This window comes from Trichoderma citrinoviride (genome assembly GCF_003025115.1).
Source record: "Trichoderma citrinoviride strain TUCIM 6016 unplaced genomic scaffold BBK36scaffold_1, whole genome shotgun sequence".
Lineage (NCBI taxonomy): Eukaryota > Fungi > Ascomycota > Sordariomycetes > Hypocreales > Hypocreaceae > Trichoderma > Trichoderma citrinoviride.
In genome coordinates this window covers 1,870,606-1,895,532 of record NW_020194709.1, presented here as the reverse complement: position 1 = coordinate 1,895,532, position 24,927 = coordinate 1,870,606, and the positions used below count along the sequence as shown (strand labels likewise).

The 24,927-nt window shown below is 54.1% G+C and overlaps 8 protein-coding genes across 8 annotated transcripts; 1 reads left to right on the top strand and 7 right to left on the bottom strand.

Moving 5' to 3' along the window:
- Positions 1-592: 592 nt before the first annotated feature.
- Positions 593-3,922, bottom strand: BBK36DRAFT_1155430 (trypsin-like serine protease; the record flags this gene model as incomplete). Its single annotated transcript, XM_024893828.1, has 4 exons — positions 593-801; positions 873-3,170; positions 3,249-3,445; positions 3,564-3,922. 4 exons carry the CDS (start codon positions 3,920-3,922, stop codon positions 593-595), a joined length of 3,063 nt encoding a protein of 1,020 aa, XP_024753955.1.
- A 2,163-nt stretch (positions 3,923-6,085) lies between these two features.
- Positions 6,086-6,792, bottom strand: BBK36DRAFT_1108929 (hypothetical protein; the record flags this gene model as incomplete). The annotated part of the gene is made up of 4 exons (XM_024889419.1): positions 6,086-6,186; positions 6,244-6,345; positions 6,439-6,655; positions 6,739-6,792. 4 exons carry the CDS (start codon positions 6,790-6,792, stop codon positions 6,086-6,088), a joined length of 474 nt encoding a protein of 157 aa, XP_024753954.1.
- Positions 6,793-7,660: 868 nt separating this feature from the next.
- BBK36DRAFT_1107501 (hypothetical protein) lies at positions 7,661-10,619 on the bottom strand (the record flags this gene model as incomplete). The annotated part of the gene is made up of 5 exons (XM_024889262.1): positions 7,661-9,222; positions 9,336-9,360; positions 9,444-9,620; positions 9,664-10,463; positions 10,532-10,619. The coding sequence occupies 5 exons, from the start codon at positions 10,617-10,619 to the stop codon at positions 7,661-7,663; spliced, it is 2,652 nt and encodes an 883-aa protein (XP_024753953.1).
- Positions 10,620-12,545: 1,926 nt separating this feature from the next.
- Positions 12,546-13,257, bottom strand: BBK36DRAFT_1109239 (ubiquitin system component cue domain-containing protein; the record flags this gene model as incomplete). The annotated part of the gene is made up of 2 exons (XM_024889449.1): positions 12,546-12,869; positions 12,985-13,257. 2 exons carry the CDS (start codon positions 13,255-13,257, stop codon positions 12,546-12,548), a joined length of 597 nt encoding a protein of 198 aa, XP_024753952.1.
- Positions 13,258-14,134: 877 nt separating this feature from the next.
- BBK36DRAFT_1134002 (hypothetical protein) lies at positions 14,135-17,108 on the bottom strand. The gene is given in 9 exon segments (XM_024892161.1): positions 14,135-14,352; positions 14,432-14,573; positions 14,628-14,837; positions 14,919-15,256; positions 15,269-15,306; positions 15,380-15,834; positions 16,183-16,327; positions 16,450-16,554; positions 16,951-17,108. 9 exon segments carry the CDS (start codon positions 16,961-16,963, stop codon positions 14,284-14,286), a joined length of 1,515 nt encoding a protein of 504 aa, XP_024753951.1. The 5' UTR covers positions 16,964-17,108; the 3' UTR covers positions 14,135-14,283.
- A 371-nt stretch (positions 17,109-17,479) lies between these two features.
- Positions 17,480-18,951, bottom strand: BBK36DRAFT_1108507 (cobW-domain-containing protein; the record flags this gene model as incomplete). The annotated part of the gene is made up of 6 exons (XM_024889373.1): positions 17,480-17,803; positions 17,882-18,385; positions 18,454-18,545; positions 18,613-18,624; positions 18,698-18,781; positions 18,846-18,951. The coding sequence occupies 6 exons, from the start codon at positions 18,949-18,951 to the stop codon at positions 17,480-17,482; spliced, it is 1,122 nt and encodes a 373-aa protein (XP_024753950.1).
- A 507-nt stretch (positions 18,952-19,458) lies between these two features.
- On the top strand, positions 19,459-21,099 carry BBK36DRAFT_1165143 (Mob1/phocein; the record flags this gene model as incomplete). The annotated part of the gene is made up of 2 exons (XM_024894747.1): positions 19,459-19,674; positions 19,750-21,099. 2 exons carry the CDS (start codon positions 19,459-19,461, stop codon positions 21,097-21,099), a joined length of 1,566 nt encoding a protein of 521 aa, XP_024753949.1.
- An 886-nt stretch (positions 21,100-21,985) lies between these two features.
- BBK36DRAFT_1174954 (hypothetical protein) lies at positions 21,986-24,461 on the bottom strand (the record flags this gene model as incomplete). The annotated part of the gene is made up of 5 exons (XM_024895942.1): positions 21,986-22,196; positions 22,381-23,174; positions 23,244-23,675; positions 23,763-23,935; positions 24,131-24,461. The coding sequence occupies 5 exons, from the start codon at positions 24,459-24,461 to the stop codon at positions 21,986-21,988; spliced, it is 1,941 nt and encodes a 646-aa protein (XP_024753948.1).
- Between the last annotated feature and the right edge of the window lie 466 nt (positions 24,462-24,927).

Sequence of the window (24,927 nt, the reverse complement as noted above, 5' to 3'; positions counted from 1 at the left end):
TACTGGCGATGGTGATATTCCTATGGGTACCAAACAGCTTCTGTACATGTATCATACTGTATAAATCTTTCCGGTTGGCTGCCTTGTGTGCCAACATGGAGGGAGCCCGACGACGTTCTCCCTCCCCCATGTCCCTACCAACGATCCAATAATTAAGTAGCATAGTATTACCTACCTGATGCAGTTGGCCAAATCGCGCCGTCGAGCTGCCGAGACCGGCGCTGCTGCTGTTCTGTCGACTGCCAAAGTGCCGAGAGGCTTCATTCCACCATACCCAACCGTTCCATCCTCCGTCTAGGTTGCCACGGATTCCGCAAATGGCAAATGAAGAGAAAGGGGTGAGAGGAAGAAGAGAGAAATAAAAGGTGGAGAAGTAAAAGATGATGAAAACAGCTCAAGAAAACTCCCCATGTGAAATCCTTCATAGCCGTTAAACGCCCCAGTTGTTCCGTTTGCCCATCCATGTGTGTGAGTGTGTGTAGTTTGTGCAAGTGTGTCCATGTTGTTTTACAATCCGTCGTCAATGCATGCCCCGTACTTCAACAACTTTCATCAACCTGCCAGCAGCCCCGTCAACGAAGTGCGAGCGAGCCTAGTCCATCTCGGAGTTGCCTGCAACCGGCGGGATTCCGTCAGTCGCTTCTCCTTCAAAGACCTGGTTGCCCTCGTACGTGACGCGCCGCCAACCGCAGGGCTCGTTGCTGTCCTTGATCCATTCCATGGTGGGGAAATAATGATCGTTCTTCTTCATTGTGATCACCCAGGGCACTGAGTCAAAGGTGACTGCCTTGAGGCGGAAATCTGTGTAGCAGGTCAGCTCAAAGTTCTCTTGCAGTAAGACGGCAGGCAAAAGGGGGGGAGGGAAGACATACAGGTGTTGTCAGGAATCTTCCGCGTCGCCGCAATGAATGAATCAAGATCCGGCGTCGGCTCGCCGTTGACGTGGGTGATGAAGTTGGTCGGGGCAACACCATACTGGTATGCCGGCGAACCGCGAATCCTACTCGAAACGTAGACCTCGCTATGCAGCTTGCTAATCTGTTGGCGCACGGCCAGGTGTGGGCGGTGGAAGATGGCTCCGCAGAACGAAACAGCGTGGTGCGTCTCCATGTCCTCGGCCGTGACGGTCGGCAGCTGGAGCTGCAGCTCCTCGCAGTTGCGCACAATGACGGCGTCCAGCGTCTCGTTGGAGTACATCACGTCAAAGTCGGAAATGGTGGTGCAGATTTTGCCGTTGAGCGTCAGCACCACGTCGCCCTCAAGCAGCGAGACCGGCTGGTTCACCCGCTCGAATGTCCGCTTGCTCACCATGAACAGCTGGTGGTGAGAACGGTTGGCTTGTGTAACCTTGTTGATCCACTCGTCCGAGACGCCCATTACGCGCGCCTGCGACATGTGGATGGATCGGAACTCTACCGAGAGCATATGCAGCTTCGGTATCTCTCCTTGCTGAATGGCGGAGATGACGGGCAGCAGAGTGGGCGTGCCCAATCCCAAGTGGTACTCCTCGTCCCTCTGAGTGCTGGGATTACGCTCTCCGAGATACTGCAGCCACAGAGCCTGCACGGTCCCGTCCTCGGCGACGAGCACACCACTGCCACACGACGCCCCGAGATTGCTGTCAATCGTAATGGCATCTACGTTGACGGCGCGATAGCGTGGCGCCCCTGAGTTGGCCGGGATGGCCACCGCCGTGATTTCCGTCACGTTGGTAGACCCGTGCACGACTCGTCCGATCCTGTTGTAGCCCAAGAAGTACGTCTTGGCGCCCTGGGTGAGGTGCTGGTCGCTAAGCCGGGCGCTGAGGACTGGCGCGTCCACCAGGCCGGGATCGTACTTGATGATGGTGTAGTTTTGCAGCGGGTGCAGGAAGACGACCTTGCCCTCGACGATGATGGAGTCGGCAATGGTGACGGTGATATCGCACAAGTCGTACGGCACCACGGCTCGAGAGATGAGGACGAGGCCCTTGTCAGCATCGATAATGAGGCCCATCCCCCATCGTCGATTCTTCGGGAAGCCGTCGAGCTTGACGGGCAGGGTGCAGTTGATATGCACGAAGCTGCGGATCAGGGCAGCGATGCCGGGGTGCGGCATGTGGTCCAGCTCAATGAAGGCAGCGGACCGACGGACAGGGGGCACCGGCGGAAGGGGGTCACCGAGGTCAGAAAAGTCCCACAGGCCGGTGACGTCGTTGCGGACGGCCAGCTTCATCTTGGCCGACCAGTGTCTGTCGATGTAGATGACGGTCGTGATCAGCGTGTGCAGGTCGCGCAAGTGCTTGTAAGTGACCACCACCCGTGCCTTGTCAGGAATCTGCTTCATCACTTCAATGAACGTGTCCAGGTCGGGCACCTTCTTCTGGTCTACAGACTGCACAATGAAGCCATTGTCGGTGTTGTCAAACCGGAAAGATCCCGCAGCTTCGCAGATGTAGACTCCCTGGACTGCCACACCGTAGAGCCGGGCCTGCTGGTACGAGATGTTGTGGAAGCTTGCTCCGGCAACAGTCACAAATCGGTCGGGCGTAATCTTGTGAAGATCGCCGACCTCGATGTCGACCTCGATATCCTGGCCTCCGCGCTGCAGGTGGAACTTGATGGTATTGCCCACGTTGGAGTCCAGGATGTCGTCGAGGCGGATGAATTGCGTAATAAGCTCGCCGTTGACCTTGATGAGGACATCGCCCTCCTCGATCTTACCGTCGGAGGGTCCAGAAGGCAGGACGATCTCGGCGACCAGCATGTTGGTCTCCTCGGGGAAAGCTTTCCTCATTGCAGACTCCCACTTGGGGCTGAGCCCCAGCCTGCGGCACTCGTCAAAGGGCTTGAGCAGAAACTGGCACTGGACGTCGCCGCGGACGACGGGCTTGCCCTGCTGGATGCACTGAAGGGCGCGCAGAGGTCGATCTAGAGGTAGGAAGTAGTCGGTCGAGGCGCCGTCAGAGCGACCACCGGCCTGGAGCGCAACGGCGCAGCCATCCTTGTTCACGACAGGACTTCCGGAACTTCCACCGCTAGCGGCGGCGTTGGCCTGATAGTAACACGTGTTGAAGTCGCTGTACCCATCGCCATACTCGGGCGCGTTTCGATCCAGACGACTGATGACACCCGACAGGATACTCAGCTTTTCACCAGCGTCGTTTCCGACGACGCGAATCTCCGTGCCCACTACATCATCAATAGGTCAGCAAACGCATGTCCGTGATCCCTATACCCACTCCACTTTCCGCTATACTCTCAACGCACCTTTTGCTAGGTCGGGACTCAGGGTGAGACCATCCACATGCATGTACTTGATCGCCTTGGGGTCGTATCGAAGAATGCCAAAGTCGTGAACAGGGTCGCGATAGACGGGGTAGCAGTCGACCTCCTCGTGATTGTCGAACACGCAATGTCCCCAAAAGGGACCAGATCCGACAACGTGACGGTTCGTCAAGATGTAACTAGACGCGAGAAGAATGTCAGCGAGGTAGATTTCATACGGGGAACGACTGGCATAATCAGGGGTTGGGTGGGCAAAACCCAAGAACAAACACCTAAGCAGCACGCCATAGCACATACCCTCTCTCTGAGTCGACGACGAAGCCAGTGGCCTCGCTCGTCAAGGCGGGATCCGTGTCGAAGGCGCACGTCTGGCAGAATCGGATCGCGACAACGTTGCGGACGACCTTTTGGATCGTGTCCTGCCACTCACCGAGGCTGCCGGGAGTGCCGATGTAGTGGGCATGGGGATGGATGTCGCTGCCGGCATCGGATTCCTCGTCGTAGCTCACTTCGTCGATGGAGATGTCGGGAACGGTCATATCGAGGTCTACGTCGGGCTTGCTGCTGCCGTTGACTGGTCGCTTGGCTGGGGGCGTCGTCTGGGGCGACTCGTGAGCTTTCCTCTTGCCCCCCGCCGAAGTCGTTGTCCTGTTCATCGTGTTTGTCGTTCTTCTTGGTCGTGTTTGTTGATTCACCCCTGAAGCTCTGACGGAGCTTGCCGTATAATCTGTGAAAAGGCGCTCGTCCCTTGTTTATATGACGTACAAGGCCTTTCTCTGCCTCTGATCGTCGCCCTTTTTTCCGGCTCCGCTGTTCGGGCAAACCGCGTTTCGGCGGTTGGACGCAAGTAAGAAGCTGAAAGAAAGCGACGGGCTGAAGCAAAGGATATTCAAGGTCGGCACGCGCCTCGCTTTATAAACAAAGTGCTTCTCTGATTAAGGCAGCAGACAGCGCCTATCGCGCATCGACGGCTTGCGCTTGTGCTGGTGCTGGCGCTCGACCGCGGGGTGGAAGCGATTCGCGGCGGCTCTCGTTCTCGCAGGGCTCGCGGGCGTGTCGCGTAGGGTCGCAGCGCATCAACGACGCGGCAGAGGTCAATGGAGCGCGTGATGTCCAAGAGGCAGCGCGCAAGCAGAGGCGGCGAGGCGGAGGAAAAGATGGTGGTGGACGCAGCAATTGGCAGCAGAGCAGGGCAGCCCATGTGATGTCGGCTCGTCTTGGGCAAAACTCGTTATGCAGCCTTTTTGGAGTCGTGGAGAAAAAAAAGGTGGATCAGCAGGCAGGCTGCTGCGGGTACGCGGTACCTGATCGTGAGCGACGTCAGTAAGGGTTCGCAAGTATTGCACTAACAACTTCGCCGGGCCAGGGCCTGCGCGAGTCTCTCAAGGTACACACACACCACTCGGTCTCTGGCCAGCCTATTATCGTGTGAAGAATACAAGAACTGGATAGTAGCCGCCTGCTTCGGCCTATCAGGCAGTGGTAAAGGAGCCGCTAGAGAAGCCAGCACGATCCATTCTGACGCACATATGCCATGGACTGTCGAGTACCTAGGCATCTTGTCCCTGGTTCCTCGTCTTGGCCTGCCCCTGTCACTGCACTCCAGATTGTACATACTAGACACGACTAGAGGTGACTGAGAAAGTGATGCCCCGAGTTCAGATAGACGCCCAGCTTTGAAATATCCAAGTCCGGGGTAAGTCGCCCAAAGAGCTCAACTATGACAGACAACACCAAATCAACCCCCTTTTCTCCCCCCTTCTATTGATCCTATCTTTGTGCTCCCATTCCGCAGCCAACCAAGAACAGGTGAAAGCGATCAAGACTCCCAAGGCTCCAACCCTCCATCCATTCACACCACCTTTTCCTACCTCCCATCTGACAAGTCCCCCCTCCCCCCATGTCAATCCCACAAGCCCTCCCCCCCAATCACTACCAACGCCACCCATCTCGAACCAGCAACACTGCCGTCGTCGTCATTGCTTGCCTTTTCCCCTTCTACGCCCCTTGGCCTCCTTTTCATCAGCGGTGATACAAATAATACAGACAGGGTACGTATCTCATACCTACTCGAATCATACCTCTCCATCTTGGAAAGGGACAAAAGAACCCATAGATCATTGCATCGAGCTCCCACATGTCGTCACCCCCATCTCCCCAAAATACCATCCAACACCCTCTTGACCCTCTAGCTCTCATACACACCTCCCACTTACACACACACCGAAACCGCAGCTTCTCCGCCCCGTCCGCCCTTGTAAACGGGTCACAACACCAAGCCTGCATATCTCTCAGGGGAGGAGGAGGGGCAAAACCTCCCGCTACCACTGGTATATCCAATGCCACTAGACCACGGCCCGGTAGTCCTCCTCTAGTAAATTCCTCGTATGCACGTAATCGCCAAGTTTTAGGATAGTCCCATCAAGCAAAAATCCGGCCAGCTGATCTGCGGGAAAAAGTGGGAGATCGCTCACCTACATGCATACGAAGTACACTTTAACTACATACAGTTACAGGGACACACTCGCAGCGTTACATTCACTACGACGAGAGAGCCACCTCCCTTCTTAGTTATCTTCCTCAACGTGATCGTGTGATTTGTGCCTGACTCATCATAAACAGATTCACACTTGTTATCTGGTAAAAGACAATGCCGCCAATATTGCTGTAAGAAACTATAGGGCAAACCATCGAATAGGTATTCCGTAATCCACATCCATCGTATTCATCTCCAGTCATCCATAGCCTACAGTTTTCTGCCATGTGTCTCCTTACACTATCCCTGATCCATCTCTACTGAGAGGTATTCTGCAAGAATCTCAAACTTCCTCATTCTTGAACCGAACGGCGTCTTCAGCCATGATTTCAGTCTTGACCTTGGACCGCTTCTTGCCTGTTCCACGTTTCTCATCATCCGCATCTAAGCGGTGTCAGTGTCATGTTTGTATCCCTCGAACCGGCCATGGCTTATACATACCTTCGGCACCACGCTTCTTCATCATCGGCTTAACATCAAGCTGTTCATCATCAACGCCCTCATCGCCCAAGCCTGCCTCCTTGTTCAAGGCCTTCCTGCCAGCTAGATAATCCAAACACATTAGCCATCTACCCATACCAACAAGTATCCATCTAAAGTTATTTGGAGGAATCAGGGGGAGGAACCGTCACTTACGGCGTCCCCTCTTGCGCGGCTGAGCGGGCGACACCGCGGCCGAGCCTTCAGCACTGTTCTCGCGCGCTTCAAAGTCGCTGATCTGTTTATTTATCTTGGTCCACATATTCTGCAGACTCTTGACGGTGCGGCCGGGGATGTTAATCTTCTCCCACTTGATGCTTGTGCCGCGGCCGTCGCCCTTGAGTTGGGCCACGATACGCAGGAGGAACTGAAACTATAGAGGTGACAGATGTCAGTCAGCATGTAAATTCCACGTTTTGTGTTGTAAGATCGAGACAGCTTCAAGATGCTGCGTACTTTTGCCTCTTCCGTCCAGGCCATGGTGCCTTTGTCTTGGCCGGATGGATCCATTTGTGTGATGCGATGTTGATTTGGGTTGAGACTGTGGAAGACAGCTATGGTCGTCAAGACTCTGTTCACGGTCGGTTGGAGAATGAAACGTGGTGGATGGATGAAGCAAACAAAATATGACTCTTGTAGATGTGAGGAGTTGGCCAAGGGCGAAACGTGCCATCCAAGTAAACATGGACAAGAGGCAGAGTGAATGACATTTCGCTCAGAGAATCCTCACATTTCGACGGATTCACTTTTCGGCAACCTCTCAAGTTAGAGTCGGATCTGGCCACCAATCACATTCTGAAGCGAAAGTGAAGGGCATTTGAAGAATAACATTTTTTAGGATGTCTTCTGAACAGAAGTTCACAAATGCCAGGACGCTCTATCATGACACGAAGTGACTCAAAAATAACATCTTCGCAAAGGAAGCCTAGGAGTAGAATCCTAGCACGCTTTACCGTAGCACAAAGTGACTTCTCCTGCACTGAATTTGCGGACTCCAACATACATTGCGGAACAAACCCTTCCTACTGTACACATATAACCGGCAGACACCCCGGCAGCTGAAATCCATAGCTGCTCCGAAAACCAGAAAGATCGTCAATACCGAGTGAACCGCCCACGTCCCTTCCCCCCATCAAAAACAGACGAAAAAAAGAATCATGAAAACCAGTGTACTGAAGAAAGAAGGAAGCCCTGTGCTTAACAATCCATGAATATGCCTCAGCCAGTGATATGGGTATCGAACTTGCTACCAGAAAAAGCAGACCAGGCAAATATATAGTGAACATGAAAAGATTCGGCCGCTGCGTGGTGCTCATGGGGAATATCGACTAGAGTCCTGATCGAAGCCAGGACGGGAAAAAGACGGTCGCCCCTCCATTCATGTCGTCGACTTCATCTTTTCCCTGAACGCCATAAACTCTCTGAACCGCATCTCGTGCTCTTCGCAAGCTGCCAACCACCTTCGGCGGACTCCGTTGTCCTGCTCTACCCAATTATGATACTCCACAACATCGGCATCACCCCTGGCAGCCAGAAATGAATAGCCCTTTGAGGCTCTCGTGTGCAAAATGTTAGACTTTCGGGTGGCGAAGTGGTCGACCACCTGCGAGTTGAACATGTCCCAGAGGCGGAGGTATCCCTCGAACTCTTCGAGATATTTGGTCCATGATGCAACGTTTGGCTTCACGCCGTCCACTGCAACAGTGGGCGGGAGTCTGGGTGCAGCCGGGGGCTCAGGAAATACCAGTGGATGTGCCTCAGGAATATCGAGGTGAAGTTCGCTTGACGCCTTGCTCTCAAAGGGCAGGCTATCCTTCAAATCAGTAAACGACTTGAGGCCGGCCTTGGGCGGGGCAAAAGGTGCCACATTCTTGAGGTCTTCAAAGGTCGCTCGGAACTCTTCGCTATCTTCAGAACCTTGGAAGTTGACAGGCATCGGCTTCCTTTCTTCGGCCTGCTCATACACGTGGCCCAGTCCCGTCACGTTTCCAGGTCGCCATTCCGGCCGTGATGGTTCGACGGGAATATTTCTAGCAGCCGTGGGATGAGATTGAGACTGGGATTGGGGCTGGGTAGCAGGAGGAGTCGCAGAAAAGGTCGTGGCGGGAGTCGCCGCGGTGGCAGCTGCTCCGGGAGGAGGCGGAGTAGGAGTATGAGCCGCAGCCGGAGAGGCAGTCAATGGTGGATCAATATCCATTGCTTGGGGGCTGTCAACCGGTGCAGACTTTGGATCCTTTTTGCGGCCAGTCCAGACATAGTGTTCTTCTTCTTCGCTATATTCCTCAACAATGGCAGCATTGCCGGCCAAGGGCCTCGTAGTTCTCGTTGTCTTTCGCGTGGTCGACCGACCCTGCCGTGTGGGCGACACTGATGCTTTGGGAGTGGCGGGCGGAGGGGCAAACGTTTGGGGGCCAAACATGGAGTTCCAGCTTTCCGCGTCAAATCCATTCTGAGGCACTTGAGCTCCAGGGTCGGGAACCTTTGGGCTGGGAACCGGTCGGCGTTTGATAGGCGAGCGGCGACCTGCTCTGCTGTCTGACTGAGAACGGTTCAGAGGAGGAGGAGGGTTGTTATCCCCACTCCCAGCACTGAACTGCCAGGTTGCAGAAGACTCGTCCGCGACGAAGTTCGTGTTGATCCCGTCGGCACTAGTACTCTTTCTGAATCGGGATGTCCTTGGAGGGCTGGGGGTAAAGGTCTCTTCGTCCAAGTTAAAGCTGAAGCTATTCGGCAAGACACTGTTAGCGCTCGATTTCTCTACAGCAGGTTTCTCAAGGTTAGGGGTGCTGTGAAGTGATTCATTTCTTGGCGTCAAAACAGGGGCATCTCGGTTCTTGATGAGCAACTTCAAGATTTTGTACTGCTCCTGTTCAAAGGGGGAGAGATTGTGAACTGCATGGCGATTTCCACTTGGGCCGCATGGTCTGTATTCGGGGCCGACTTCGGCCATGTTGTTGTGTTTTGGTGTTGTGGTCGCTTGGGGTGAATTGACATATTGATTTTTGAGGCACGATGAAGGGCCATACGGATTGGACTTCACGGGTGTTGCGTACATTGAGGGCTCTCCTGTCTCCTTGGCTGTGCTCGGACGATTGTTGAAAGCTGAGGTGAAAGGGTCAGCCATGGCTCCTGGAGTAAGCGAGATCCAGCAGATCACTTACGTGTAGTCGGTTCGTTGGTTGTGGGAGGATTGGGTGACTGATTAGTGGTAAACATGTTGCCATTTGGTGCGGCAGTAGTGGACGTCGCCGCCTCTGTCTGGGGTTTGAATGATGCAGCAGGCCGCGAGCTGGGGGGAACAGGTACAGCTCGAGGTCTTGCTTCAACTCCGGGTCCATCTGGCTTTCCCTGGGATTCATTCGCAGTCTCTTTTCGCGTTACATCAGGGCTGGGACGCTTGGGAGCTGTTGATGGTCCCGCTGACTCTGAAGCCTCTCTGGTGCCTTTTGCCCGACTCGACGGCATACTGTCAAAAGGATTGGTCTTCTCGCTCGCAGTATTGATGTTCGGGGAGCTCTTGGCGGAGTTTCTGGCGGCCTCTTCATTGCCGCTCCATTGTCTGAACTGAGCCAAGGGATCGGCCACAGGGTCGGGTTTGGGCGCAGGCGCTGTCCGCGCAGAGCTGGCGCGAGTGGAATAGTTGTTGTTGATGACTGGGGGCTCGTCGCCAGGAGTGTTTGATCGAGGATAGTAGCCGGCCTTCTTAGCCCCGAATGATGCTTCGGCTCTCTTCTTGGCAGCCTCAGTTCGGGGAGGAGGCGTTGGAGGGTTGCGAGGCGGCGGTGGAGGGGGAGGAGCTCGTTCTTGCGGGCGGCTCTTAGCACCGCCTTTCCGCATGCTTTCGAAAGCTCGAGCAGCCGTTGCCGCTGATGCTTGTTGCTTCGCAGTCGGTGGCACACCAGCTGAGAACCTCTCATTCCACCTTTGGGGCCCTGAAGTGGTAGTTCGCGGTGCGTTCCGTCGCGGTGGTACAGGGAACTGCTGGCTAACGTTCGACCACGGATTTCCTCTCACACCCGAGGCGCCCGGATAGCGGCTGGAAGCGGACCGTAGAAGAGTAGCATCGTACTTGGCTTTAGCCTCGGGGTCGCTCAATATCTCGTGGGCAGCCTGGATAATCTGAAACTGCGAGTTGACTTCTTGTTCTCGGCCAGGATTTCGATCGGGATGGTATTTCAGAGCTGTACTCGATGGTTAGAATAATCAATTTCGGGGACGGGCATCCGAGAAGGACGATTTTGTTACACACCTAGCTTTCGAAACTGCTTCTTGATTTCCACGACATCTGCCGATGGGGTCAGGCCCAAGTCAGCGTAATAGTCCCGCTGGGGCGCCATCGCAGCACTAGATATGCGGCTCTTGGCTGGCTCCCAGCTCTGGAATGGGCTATGATTCTAGATCAAGGCTTGATATCACAATCACCATATCAGAGCGGTCTCGAGCTTCGTCAAGGAAATCTGCTCTTGGTACAGGGCTCGCCAATACTGCCCAGGGTGGGGCCGATTGAGCCAAAGGTGTGCAGAGAGGAAAACGTTGGATGCAGCGTCGACTACTTCGGCGGTGATTGTGGTCAGGTAAAGGTGTGTCGAGTCGACAACGGGGCGGTCGCAAACTGCGCAATGTTTGAATGTTCGAATTCGCCGGGCGTTGGGTGAATGGAGGCTGCAATGTTCGGAAGTTGATGCTAAACGCACTCGATTGTTAGCAGTGCTGGAGAAGGAAACGAAACAAATGGACTACCTGGTAGACTGTTGCGGTAGCAGAAGAACAAAGAAGAAAGTGAAGAGAAGAGGACAGAAGAACAGAAAACAGAGGTGCATAGCAGACCACCTGGGCAAGATTCATTGGATCTTAACAAGGGCTGCAGGGCTGCCAATCAGCACCAGCTGTCAGCCAGCCTGATGATACCGATGCGCCTGACAACAAAGCAGCAGCTCGCCAAACTGTAAGCCCGTCACGCGGCGGGGCAAGGCAGGCCAACGAAGAAAGGAAGAAGACGGGCAGAAATAGGGACATTTGACTGGTGCTCGTTTTCGCCCAGAGCTGATCCCCGAGGCGAGGTGATGACGAACGTGTGCAGCCCAAGGGAGATCGGATCGTACACCGTTAGGTACCTATGCGAACTCACCTGGAGATGACGCCAGTGCTGTGATGGCCTCTGCAAAAAGAACGACTGTCGCGCAAGGGAGAGAAGAATGCCGAGATCCAATAGCTCAAGCGCTTCTTAAACCTGTAAGATAGAAGGAGAAAATATAGAACAGAAGAAGGCAGCCCAGGTATGCGATGCGATGTCTCGGACTGGCAATTCACGCGCTTGCTCGCAAAGAAAGGTGGGATGTTTCACACGTCGCGCGGCGTGAGGAATCGAAGAATGAATGAGGTAAGATGTCGATACAGGCAGGTCAGGCACCGTAATAAACAGCTGGAGGCCAAAGAGAATGAGAAATGACAAGAGGTCGATAAGACAGAAGCGTGAAGAAGAGCTGAGACACACCAGCTGTGGTTCTTGGTTGTTCCTTTTTGCTCTCCTAGCACCTTATTTTGTTTCCTTGTACCTGATATGTGCCTGGTCCCCGCGGTGACGCAGCAGCCTGGCCTTGGATAAGGCAGCAGATACCTAGCCGCTGTGGCTGAGCATCCGCATCATGGCCTGTGGCCGAGGCCTGGTGGCTGATCGGATCTCGTGCCCCGCCAAAAGGCGCTGTCGTTTGCCGCTGATTGTCACGAGCTGGGGGTTTCTGGGGAGCTTACGAAGTACATGTCTTACATTACGGCGCATCAGATGCTGTACAAATAAGATTCACTGCAAGAGATTGAGTGAAATGCACAGGTATTGTCAGTGAACACGTCCATGCGGTCAATGATGCTGGGAGAAACAAGGGAGAGCAGGCGCTTTGACGTCAAGCCTCTGTCTGGCCCTTGTAAGCGCGGGGCTCCATCGACATGTGCTACATTCCGTCAAGATTCTATCGACGAGGCCTCCATGTGCTTATTCCGTTAACATTGTAGATAAGTACAGCAGCGATCACTTTTGGTCATCAGGATATATGAGTAGATATCCTATTCATACCCCTCGCAACGCAGCAGCCATCATACCCAGAGCATCTTCAAGCAATTGATTATCCTACACTGCCTTTTCTTCTACAGCCATTAGAAACGCCATTGCTTGCAAACCTCACTATAACAATGCAGCCGTGTAAAACAAGAAAGAGGAGCTTGCTCTCAAATTAACCCTGCTCAATGTCCTTCCCTTCTCTTGCCAATCAAGGCGACCCCTGAGCAGCCTTCTCCGCCGCAATCTTGGCCTCCATCTTCCGCCTCGCCGCCAGAATCATCTCGTCCCTTCGTCGCTGCAGAGCAGCCTGTCGCTCCTCACGATTGGAGCTCCAGCCCTTGCCCTTCTTGTCTTGCTCGCCTTGCGCTGCCGCCTCTTCCGTGGCCGCTGCCTCGCTAACCTTGCTCTTGAGGTTGTATCGCGTAATCAGATCGGGCTGCGCAGGCTTCTCGGGCTGCTTCGCCGCAGGACCAGAGCTGCCACTCGGCGGGGACTGGTTTCGAAGCGGAGGTGGTTGGAAAGTAATAGGAGGCTAATCAAGAAACATTTGTTAGCTCCGTCCACCAAGCAAGCGAATGCACACAAGGGAAAGGTGCCATGCGGTTCTGTGAAACAAAGGAGGGACACAAACGAAAAAGGTGTCATACCGTCTCCAGACGTCCTGCCAGAATCCGCTCTGTGGTGCTCTGGATGTTGCCGCCGTTGCGCTGAAGGTCCCACAGGATGCTCCGTCGCTCGACCTGCGGAAACATCTGCTGTATCCTCTGCACCGCCACCTCTCTTGACCTGATGAGCTGCTCGGCCGTCCTCACGGGTGGCCGTTCGGGGCGCGGGCCCGAGAAGAAGAGGTACCGCACTATCAGCCCCGAGACAAGCAGGACAATGGCGAAGAACGGCAGCGAGATCTGTTCGTCCGACATGGTGTCTGATTTGGAGCCCGCAATTGCGGCGTCGCTCATCTGGCGTAAATCCCCAGGGTTAATCGCAAAGATTGACCAGTGTCGGAGTTTTCTTTTGCAAGTCGTGGTCTTTTGGCTTGTGAAGCAACGGCGAGCAGTCGGTGTAGCGTTGGGGCAGAGCTAAGACCGAAGCTTCAGAATGACGCAAAGATGAGGCTCAACAGCGGGCAGACATGGACAATCCGGATGTGCGTCGCCAGATGGCTCGTACCCTCAAATCTTGCGAGCAGCCGACCTTTAGCTCACTGTCGGGTAGGTGTTGGAGGTCTTTCCTGGGGGAGTTTGTGATAAGGCAGACATGCACAGCACCCGTCAAGTCACTCCGAGCAGTGAGTGTCTCCAGCAAATGAGCGATACGCCACGCATGTCCGTCATGGTGGAACCTCGGCTAATTCGCCCGCGGCCCGTCATGCTGGTACTTCTAGTATGTGTTACTAAGCAAGTTGCCGTGAAGAGCAACTCAAGACCTCACGCGACAGTGAGAAGAGAGTAGAGCTGGTTTAATGAAGGAAAGAATATCCGAATGCATCAATAATAAGGCAAGCAGATGAGAATTGGAGAATGAGTGATAAGTAATTAAACAAAGAAAACCAAAGGAAGTAGAGGAGACGAGTTAAAGCAGGGCAGAAAGAGAAAATGGGGGGAAACATGCACTCAGATAGGTAGACACGCAAGTGCAAGGTATGACCAGGTAAAATATCCGCCAGCACTGAGCAGTGCTCTTCGTCTGGCCAGTCTTCCTTCATTTGATTCATGAATCGCAAGCTAAGAATATCGGCCTGCCGTTGAAAACCGACTCTGCAAACCAGGACCGTCATGATACCGAACCCATTCCTTTAAAAAGCAAGATGAAAAATCCTCAGTCCTTGTCCTAGTGGCTGAACGCCAAAACGATGAAGCAGCTCGACCAAGCTCTTGTGTCTCTGGTCAGCAGGCAACCCCTCTCCAGGCTCAAAGGAGCACCCCTAGTCCGTTCTCAAAAACCCCTTATGACAGAACTGGCGGCGGCTGTCCGAGGGACGTGTCCAGATCTCCATAGTGCAGCGTGAACTCTCTCTATATCGAGCAAGGAGGGAAAATCGTCAGCTTCTTCTTCGTGAAGTCAAAACAGTCAAGCATTGTCCGTAAAGCTTACTCGGTCCTTTCGCCATGTGGCCGTATCCCACACAATGTAGTATCCTCGCTCGTGGTTTGGACTCAGAATTTGAGGCGTCATGTGCTCGTCCTTTGTCAACCAGACCTGCAGTTTCTTATGCCATCGCCAGTTCCGAGAGTGTCTTGTGCGTGTTAGCAGTGAGCCCAAAAAAGAACAAACAGTCGGCCAAACTCACAGCTCTACTGCGGCCATCTGCTGCTTCGCATCCAAAGGACAGCTATAGAAGATCCAGAACAGAGTCTCTTCGTTGAAACTCTGAATCTTGGTATCTATCGGCTGCACATTCGTCACGCTGTAGCACTCGGGCAGTCGAAACTTGTTAAGGTTCACTGTCGGCTTCGGAGGAGCGTCGTCGAATAATGAGTAGACTTGGGTTGAAATCAGTCTAGCATCGTTAAGTTAGCAAAAGCTTCGCATTCATCACGGCATCGCACCGTCTATGCGCCGCCTCCCAATCGTCACTTACTCGGGGGAGCTCAGATCGAGACCAATGGTGTTAGGATCCATCCCTATAATCATGGCGTGGTAGTCGGGGTAGGTGTTCATTAGTGTCCGCAACCCCTTGATACCCCATTTGTCCACCGCAGGCATACCGGCTAACGGATCTACGACCTCAGCAGCCTGGCTGTCTTTGCGCTCGGCCGATCGTCCGTTTGGACCCTCGCTGCCAATAACACCGAGAGACCCTCGCCCCTCAGCGGCCGGCGAGGCTACTTCTGACGCCTTGGCTGAATCGTCTTCCCGAAACATTGCCGCCTTCTGTTTACTATCCTGCTGCTGCTGCTGCTGCTGCTGCGGTGGCTGCGGCTGCTGCTGAGGCTGCGGCGTCTGTTGTTGCTGTTGTCTACCAGGACCTGCGCCATGTCAACGGGCGGCTCAGACAGGGAGGGGAAGAAGGGGGGATGATGAGAGTAAAACCTTTCTTACCGTTTGCCGCGCCGACGGCAGGTGGCGATCGTGCTTCGTTTGCCCGGTTATTCGCCGTGAGAGCGTTCAGCAGGCCGTTTCCCCCGTTGTTCTGCATAGGCCCTGAGGAGCCAGGGTTCTGCGGGTTGAAGCCCAGAGAAGACATCAAGTTGGCTCCACGCTCTGAGCCTATCTCTCCGTTGGATGTCCGATTCAGCGGAGGGAAGTCGTCGACGCTATTAGGCTGGACCTGCGTTGGCTGAGGCCCGAATCGAAAGGGGCCCTGGTTTGACTGCTGCATCCGTGCGGACGGGGGGCCAAAGAGGTCATCCTGGCCGCCCTGCTGGGATGTGCCTGGCGCCGGCTGATTCCGCTGGATGGGCCCGCTGATGGTTCTGGAAGAACCCGCCGTAGACCACATCGACCCTTGCGTAGTACTGGGCATTTGGGAGTTGTTCGATAGAGATGGAAATTCCCTATGAGCGTTTGTTAGTGCCTGCATCAGCAGAGTGCGGCCTCGACTATCTCCGTCAACATGCCCGAGAAATGAGGCAGAATCCGTCGCCAGATTCGCAGGGCCCGGGGCTGGGGGGCGCTTGAGAACGTCCGAGTAGGCCAGGCCAGAGAGGGACTGCGAGTCTGGCTCCACACTCGAGGACTCCCGAGGCTTGTTGACCTGCTTATGCTTGTTCTTCTTGTACGTGTAGCGTATCATGACGAAAGCACGCTGGTTTGGGGAGTCGTTTCGATGAGGTGAGGAGATGAAGTGTGGTGGAGAAGATTGGGAGGAATTTCAGTGCTGGGGTGAATGGGAAGAAACGTACGAAAGGTCGAGCGGTGTTGCAGGTTGTGACCCGCTCAAGCTCTGCGCAAAGCTGACATTGCCGCCCAGCTGGCGAGCCTGGTTCTGAAAGGCAGCGTTGCCCATAGGAACAGCTGCGTTGAACGCCCAGCCTGAGGTATTGTTCGCTATATCGATCGCATCGAGCCAGCTGTTAGCACCTGGCAACCCACATTCGCCAAACGAAACATCCCAGCCAAAACCCTCTCCGTCCGTGAATACAGCATGCTGCGGGTCAAAAGTAAAGTACCTAGTTTACCATTTGGTAATCGAGTCGACACCGATCGGCCTTGCTGTGGTTGCTGTTGGCCTCCAAAAGCGCCAGGCATTCCGCGCAGCGACTGCGGCACCGCTCCTGTGATGATTGAACCCATTAGCATCTGAGCGTCAACAGGCATCCGTCCGTTATATTTGAGTTTTGAAGAGTCCAGCGTCGATGTTCAAGGCTCCCATGCTCGCTCGAACCAGTGGCCACCCTCGGATCAGGACCGCCTTTTGCATCCATATCGTCGTTCGTAGGCGGGGCATTGACGTTGACCGAGTCCAGATTCGACTCTCCTTCGAGGAGCAGCCGGCTGCAAATCGTCGTAATTCCGTCTCTTCCAGCATCAAATCCATGCCTCGCCACATCCTCCATCACTTGTCGACCTTGTCGGATATCGTGGGCGGCCCGTCACGAGCAGAGCTTGGGAAAAGAGGCCGTCGAGCCGAAGTCGTCGAGGGGGGAGAGTCGTTTGGAGGTTGTTCCTACCTGGTCGATTCATGATTGCTCGAGACTGCGCAAAGGCACCAATACGAGGCTGCGAATAGTGTGTCGCGAATGTGTCCGGACCGTAGTTCGAGGCTCAATTCCGTCGTTGCTGGTCGTCTCGACTGATATTCGTCGATCTTGAATTCTTTTTATCTGGCGTCGTCCTGGAAGGCTGGGCTCTGGCGCGGAGCATGCTGGCCGGATTCAAGTGGGTCCGTGCCGACTCTGCCTTCCCGGCCAATCAGGCTGCGCCAAACGAGTACGAGGCTGGCCGATGACAAGTTCAAGGCTTGCACCGGTTCCGGACAAAGAGGTTCTCGTCAGTGAGAGAGAGAGAGAGAGACTGAAAAATAGGCGTAGTTATGGCAAGAATTAATGCACGTTGAAGGAAGAAACTCCTCCCAACAGAGAGGTAGCCGGGGTATCGATAGCCAAGTACATGGGCAGGCCACCAGTCACGGCAATGAGACCTGCACTCTATCAAACAACTTGATTGAAGCCCCAATCTCGCAATCAATTGCCCCTTATCTCAATTTACCAATCGTCTAAAATTCGCCTCAAAGTCTATTTCCTTCACTCCCCTGCCAATCAAGATGATTTTCCCCTCTGTCGATGAAACTTCCGCGCCCTCTGGGGCATCAATGAGCTCGAATATCTCCCTAACGCCCTGCAACAGCTTCACGTCACCATTGTCAAATACGAGACGCCCCTTTGACCGGTGAATCTCGAATTCCGCGGGGGTCTCAGCATCTGGTAGCTTGTGGTCCCAAAGAACCGTCCGGAGCCATCGATCGACATCTTGCAGCTGCTCCGGGCGAAGCGCTGGTACAGGAATGGCAACAGTGGATATTGTCTGCAGGTTTGGCTCGTCAGTTGTTTCGTCATCTCTCAAAGGCAAAATTTCTGGTCTCCTTTGAACCATGGTACTCACAGGATCTAGATGACTATGTCCTTTGCTTTTGGCATCGGCCACATTGAATTGATCGTATGCATGGAGATCCAGGAGGAACCCCTCAAGCTGGGGAACGACACTCCGTTCCGTCACATGTATTCTTGCAGCCCCATTGATAGACTCGATCCGCTCCCTGACCATCTTCAGATGATCCTCGCTGACCAGATCGGCCTTGTTGAGGACAATGACATCTGCGTGCGATATTTGAACGTGGGCCGTCGTCATCAAAGGGCCGTGATGATCATGCTCGTTATGATCTTCAATCTTGCCCTTTGGGTCGTCGAGGCTGTGCAGGATATTCTTCGCGTCCACCAGAGTAACCACTCCATCGAGATAGATTGTGCTGCCAAGGCCATCGTCGACCCAGAACAAAGGCGCAATGTTGCCAGGGTCTGCTAGCCCGGTTGTTTCAAGCAGAATGTAGTCAAACGCTCCTTTTTTCTCCATGAGACTTTCGATGGCATTCACGCCTGTATCTCTAATCTCCGTCAGCATCTGCAAAAACCAATAACAAGAGATAAGGGAGCTCGGTGGCGGAGGATTTACTTGACAGAGCAGCATAGGCAGCCATTCCCAACTTCAAGCCACTCTTCTACCCTGTTGTCGCCTTGGCTGACCGTGAGAGACTTTTCAATATCCACAGCTGTACAGATGAGGAGGTTAGAACCCTGCTGTAAATGGGAGTAATCTCTGGAGAGGAAGCTTCATACAATCTCCGAACTCTATATTTCGTCAAGGAAAGTCAGTATAAAGAGTATATATAGAGGCAGATGAGAAGAGCAAGGCATCACTCACCGTTCATGATGACGGCAATCTTCTTTCCATGCTGCGCGGTAAGGATATAATTCAATAGCGTCGTCTTTCCAGCGCCGAGATAGCCTGGTTCGGCTCGTTAGATTCAAGCATATTCAAGCGCCTTTACCGGAACCATCTATAGCCTCACCTGTGACAATGGTGATGGGCACTTTAACACTGGGGGCCTCATCTGCATCCTTCATCCCACCACTAACTTCCACCAACTCCGGAGGGGCATCGTCGTCGAGATCCATGACGTCCGGCTTGGATGATGAGGTTAGTATCAAGTGTGTAAAATGAGAGATACTTAGAAAGAAGAATTAGAGAATGATACGTTAAGTATTGGAAAGACGTGACAGAACTGAGAGCCGGATATGTCTAGAATCAAGATCGAACGCCCTTGACGACCAGACGGGCTCGGTTACATAAGGCTCTACCAAGAACTGTATGCACGATGATGTACTCTTGCCTGCTGAGGAAGCCACCGCCCCGCTAGATGCCGCTATACCTCTTTAAGCCAAGCCCAGGGGTTGCTTGTATGGGGTATATGCGTCTACGAAGCTCTGTCGAAACAGTATGCACCTAAACCGTATGGCATAGCTCCAAACTTGAACCACACACCCCAATTGGTCGACAGCCAGGCTGTCAACAGCATCGCGACTGTGCATATCGAGCCTGTTTCTGGGCTTCCTCTTGCCCCCTCACTGTTTGTTCTTCTGTATTCGACACCAAGCTGCCGCGCCACGCCCGCGATCTTCACCATGTCGATGGCGCCGAGCTCCCCTCGTCTGCCCAGTCCCCCGCCGCCAGCAGAGATCCAGATAGCGCCAAACTCGCCCTCGGGAGGCCCTGCAGCGATTCTGGCGAATACGGAGATGGAGCAGTCGCATTTGGAAGCCAGCTCTTCGCGGCGAATTCACCCGGGGACAAAGGCTGCAGACATGGCCGCCGGCCCTCCATTGGTGCCACTGAGCGAGGTATGTCCCCTCTCCTGTCCTCACGCGCCGCGAACAAGATTCCAGGGGGGCTAACATGAGAGACGGGGAAACCAGCTAGATTCGCCATTTCAGCTCCAGGAGCATCTCGCCGCCCTGCACTATCACAGCACCGCCTCCGGCACGCAGCCGCTGACCCGCGAATCGGCCCTCCAGCTCGCCCAACCTCCCCCCGGCATCGACCGCACGCTCTGGCTCTACGAGCTATGCCGCTTCCTCATCTCGCAGTGCAACTCCCTCATCGTCGGCTTCCTCTTCGACACGCCGCCATGCAGCGCCACCACGTGCCCCGAGATGCGCGCGTCCGAGTGGCAGTTCCTCTGCGCCGTGCACGAGGCGCCCAAGAGCTGCTGCGCCATCGACTACTGCTGCCACACCCTCGACTGGGCCGCCAACGTCGTCTCGGACCAGAAGATCTTCCCCAGCCGCTTCGTCGTCGTCAGCGACATCCATAGCAAGAACGTTGGGGTCAAGAGCTTGGTCAACGTCTTCCGCCGGCTGCACCGCATCTTCGCGCACGCCTGGTTCCAGCACCGCAGCGTCTTCTGGGCCGTCGAGGGGCAGACGGGCCTCTACGTCTTCTTCAAGACGGTGTGCGACCTGTACGACCTGCTGCCGGCCGAGAACTACAAGCTCCCTCCCGAGGCGGAAGGCCTCGAGGCTCCGCCAGAATTCGACGCCGGGGCCAACAGAGCGCCTCCGCCTCAGATCCTGAGGCCCTCAGCCGCTGGCGCCAACTCCCAACCAGGGGGAGGCGAGCTCGAGGACGACGGCGCTCACGGCTCGGTCAATCGCACAAATACTCGCAGACACATCAGGAGCAGCCCGTCCACCGGAAGCTCCGTAACAACCGTTATGGAGGCGGAAGAGGAAGATGCCGACGGCGTCTCGCGGAGGTTGAGAGGCATGCACCTGGCCGCACCCGACCTCCTGGAGGAAGAGCCTGAAGTCGCCGAAGTACCCGTCATCGTCGAGCAATCAGTAATCGGCGGTCCACCGCCTCCCCTCTTTTCACCGTCCTCAACATCAGAACCCCGGCTGAGCGAGGCTGGCACTGCATCTGACGTGTCAGATACTGGCCCAGCAGGGGTCTCGGCAAGCGTTGTGGAGATCACAGACGACGACGACATTACTAGCGTTGTTAACACTTCGGATGATTCTGCCATTGAGAAGCCAGGCGAGACGACGGCCCCAGCAGCAGATAACAACAAGGACGACGACGACACGCACGATAGTCACGAAGGCACAGAGACCGCCGCACCTGAGGAATTATCTGCACCCGAGCATGCCCCGGAACCCTCTGGTGAAGAGGCAGCAGAATCGCATCAACCAGAGTCCACCGAGGCAGACACGACGCCGGCTGCAGATGCGGCAGAAAAAGAAGGGGCCCCAGAGGAGCAAAAGTAGACGTCTCGAATGTCGTTCTCTGCTCCTGTAATGGGTTGAAGAGAGAGAGAGAGAGAAAACGAAGAAAATAAAAGAGATACGAGCTCAAGGACTACATAGTTTTTAATGTCCGGGCCTGGATAGCCCGTTTTGACTCTGTCCACGGTGGACTTCATTGTGCATAAGTTAGATATAGGTATAGGTAGTTTGGGCGAGAGACAAGCAGGCGAATGAAGCAATTGTATAGCGTTGATATCAAGAAAAGGAACACGAACTGCAGATGAGGACAACCAAAGACATTATCCGTTTAGTCCGCCAGCCAAGCATCAATGGATCAACAACAACAAAAGGAGCTCTGCAGATTGCGATCAAGCGTTTATTATGGTAGACCAGAGTTGGGTGTGGAAGTAGGTATTATTCAAGCAGGATAAAACCCATAATGCCCAAGATGCCTAACCGCTCTTCACTCTTCGCTTGCCCCATCAATTATCTCATTGCGGAGCGGTTATGCTTCTGGAAAACGCTAGACGCTCTCTTTCGTGATGCCTCTGTGGGATCTACTACCATGTTCCGTGGTCCTTGGTGAGGCTCGCCATCTCTTCCCATGCCTTGGCAGGACCAAACGAGGCAGCTCGAGTCGAAAAAATTCAAATTCTCATCTCCGTCCGCCATGAAGCCCCAGCAGCCCGTCGCTTGCGGCACTGATTCATGGTTTCGAAATCAAATATTAAAATTATGATTACCTCCTCACGCTATCCTTTCGTCCGCATCGTTCTCCGGGTATCTTTCGACAGGGTGGCCCAAAGAGCTGTAATCGGGTTCTTGCCAGAATGTTGAACATTTGAGAAACGGAAATTGCCTTCCCATTTCTGTTCATTCTCTGACGCTCGGTTCGTCTACTCGGCCGTTAAAGGGAGAGTTTATCAAAAAGGTGTTTCACCTCGCGTATTGACTCTTGCTGCATGTTCAACGCCTTGGCATTTCGATCGTCCGCAAAGGCCCTGATACTTTGAAGAATTGGCGTGAAGAATTCGTCGTTAGGGAGCCACCACCGGACGCACGAAGGGTCGTTGAAGACCTGGGCCATCTTCTCACGGCGAGATACAGGGTTGATATGTCTGCGTTTCTCAAGTCAGAAGGGCGTCAAAACAGTCCAATGAATTCCCCTCGCATATGAGAGGGGCTGGTGATTCTCAAAGGGGATCGGAGGCAGAAGAACGCTGATTGGTGCGAATTCCGCTGGTCGTATGGGCCACAGTTCCAAAATGGTAGGCAGCGGTGGATGGTAGATCTTAGACTTACCCCTGAGTTTCTAAAAGGGCAAACTTCCGCCTCAGCCACATATTATTGTTCGGTTCATGTGGCAAGAAAAGCGCTGCAATCGCCAAACAGGGCTGCACCGCTATCAATGTTCCGGGTGGTAGATCTGGCCAGAATTCCAAACACTCAAAGATCTCGCACACGGTAAACGAGTGAGTTGCCAGGTCCGCAGCCAGATTGGAGATGTCGGGAGACTGAGTTTTGTGCATAATGACAATGCTATGCCACTCCATTGTGATGATCGTGTTGTTGAAAAGGGGATGGTCGTAGAGCAAGCCGGGACGGTATGGATCAACTATGTCATCCGAGTTCAGCGGTAGTCGCCAGTTGAAGTCGGTAACGAGAAACTGCTGGTCGCAAAGTAAAGGATCCCAGTTTGCCTTCCATTCCTCAAGCTGCGCGCTCAACATGTTGTGCTCGTTGGCGTAATCATCCTTCGAGATTGTTTGTGCGCTCCCACGCGCATACAAGCTGGACATGTCCCAAGAGATGAGGCGCAGGCGAGCAGAGCGGTCTTCGATCCTCCAACGCAATTCCTTGGGGTGGGACGCCATCTGAGTCTGATAATACGAAATCATGTTTGTGAACCATACGCGGGGTATCTCGGTGGGAATTCGACCCATCAGAGCAACGATGTTATCGAATCGAGCGTACCAGCTAAGGCACATTCGGCCTATCGAGGTCGCCATCACCGTCTGTGGGGTGTAGAGCTGAATTAGAACTTCATATGCGGCCTTCTGGTGCCCCATAAGATTCACCCAGTCTCCAAGGTACTCCTGTGACGAGGTGAGTTAGCTGGCGCCGTTCATGACCATCGTCTCGTGTTCCAATTTCAAAGAACCTACCTCGATAGTGGCGAGTTGCAATATTGTCAACAGCACGTGGACATTGCACGTCCCGTTCTTTAAAAGCCTCAGCAACTGGGTCACGCCCTTGTTATAGTACTGGAGAAAGTCTTTGAGCTCTCCGTTTGGATTTCGTAGAGTGATGTGATACGCGGCAAACCCAACAAGAGCATTGAGCAGTGGCTCGCATTGCAGTGCGACAGTTGGGAGCTCACTATTGAAAAAGTCGTCTTCGTCAACCGCCAGACCGTAGTGGTAGTTTGTCATATTTTCCCTGAAGTACAGGAGATAACTTCGAAGATCTTGCGGCAGTCCTGGCGCGGACGAAGATCCGCTCCCCAGCATAGTCGTTTCCGTTCCTTGGTAGCCAGCGGGCGTCCAGCTTCCTGTCGTTGCGGTTGAGGTCGAGGGTGATGCGCTCTTGTGGCCTTCCTGTGAAGGCGATTCGGAGGTCTGGAAGATGCTCGTGAAGGCCATGCTGGGTGATGTTGCACTTGCTCTTCGGAGTTGCGGTAGGACAGACATCGACGTTCGCCTGGGCGGCACATCGGGTTCGTCGTCATCGGGAATAGTCCCCAGCCTTGCTTCTTGCTCCGTATCTTCTTCTTCAACATCGTTAGAAGATGCGGGGCTTATATGCTGGGTGGATGACCCTTCTCTTGGCCTTGTAGCCGTTGAATGGCCTGAGGCCCCTTTGGATCCTGACGGCTCGGGGTAAACGCAATCTCGATTTCCTTTCCTGCATCCTGCAAGTCATTAGTTTGATGAGAGATACAAGTCGTGTTGCATTTTCACATTGCGGTTTTCGAAGGCTTACGGTCACAGATCGGTCGAGTTTCGTCGCACTACAAAGTGTCAGCCACAGACTTCGTGTCGGTTGTCCAGACTTTTGCTTTTTTGACTTGCCTTGACTCGGCGGCTCCGGCACATATAGCAGCCGGATCGTGTCCTGCGATGCTTCACCTGGTCTGCGTTCCCCCCTTGGCTTGCAGCTGAGCGCCGCCGGCTCTTGCTTGGCTTGGACACATTGATAACAGAGCCTTGGGTGTATCCCGCGAAATATCCATTTCCATGCGAGGGATGTGGAGATTGCATTGGAGGGGTTGAAAATGGTAGGGGAAGTCCGGGCATGAAGTATGGACCCATCTCGTCGGGGCTCGTGGGCAGATAGACCGCCGATGACATTGTGTGAAGAAACTGACTGTACTGCTCGTTCATGATGGCAACTATGTAGGAAAACCAAGGTGGCTAAGAGTGTTTTGAGGATACGCCGCTAGAAGTTTGTTGTTGATGATGATTGATAGCTTTCCGACTTTTCGCATGCTCAGCGGATACTTCAAGGAGTATGACAGTCGGGGTCGTCGCATCGAACACCAAGCAAACGGTAGTGTTACGAAAGGATTTGTTGCCGAAACCAGGAGGGCCGTCCTGCTGTGCTGTAGAGGGTCATGAAGGGAAGGGGGGACGGGCAGGTGAGGAAGGAGAAGCGATCGAGTTGTCAAGCCGTCAATAGAGACTTGCGTATTGCTAATCGAACCTCGTCGTGATTTGGCTGTCTTTGCCGAGCTCAACCAATGGTTTTCGTTCCAAGTTGCATCCGGAGATAGTATTGATAGGACCCAAGTAGATGTAGAGGAACCAAAGATGTCGAGGTCCGATTGGTGGTCAGTTCAGGAAGAGGGAC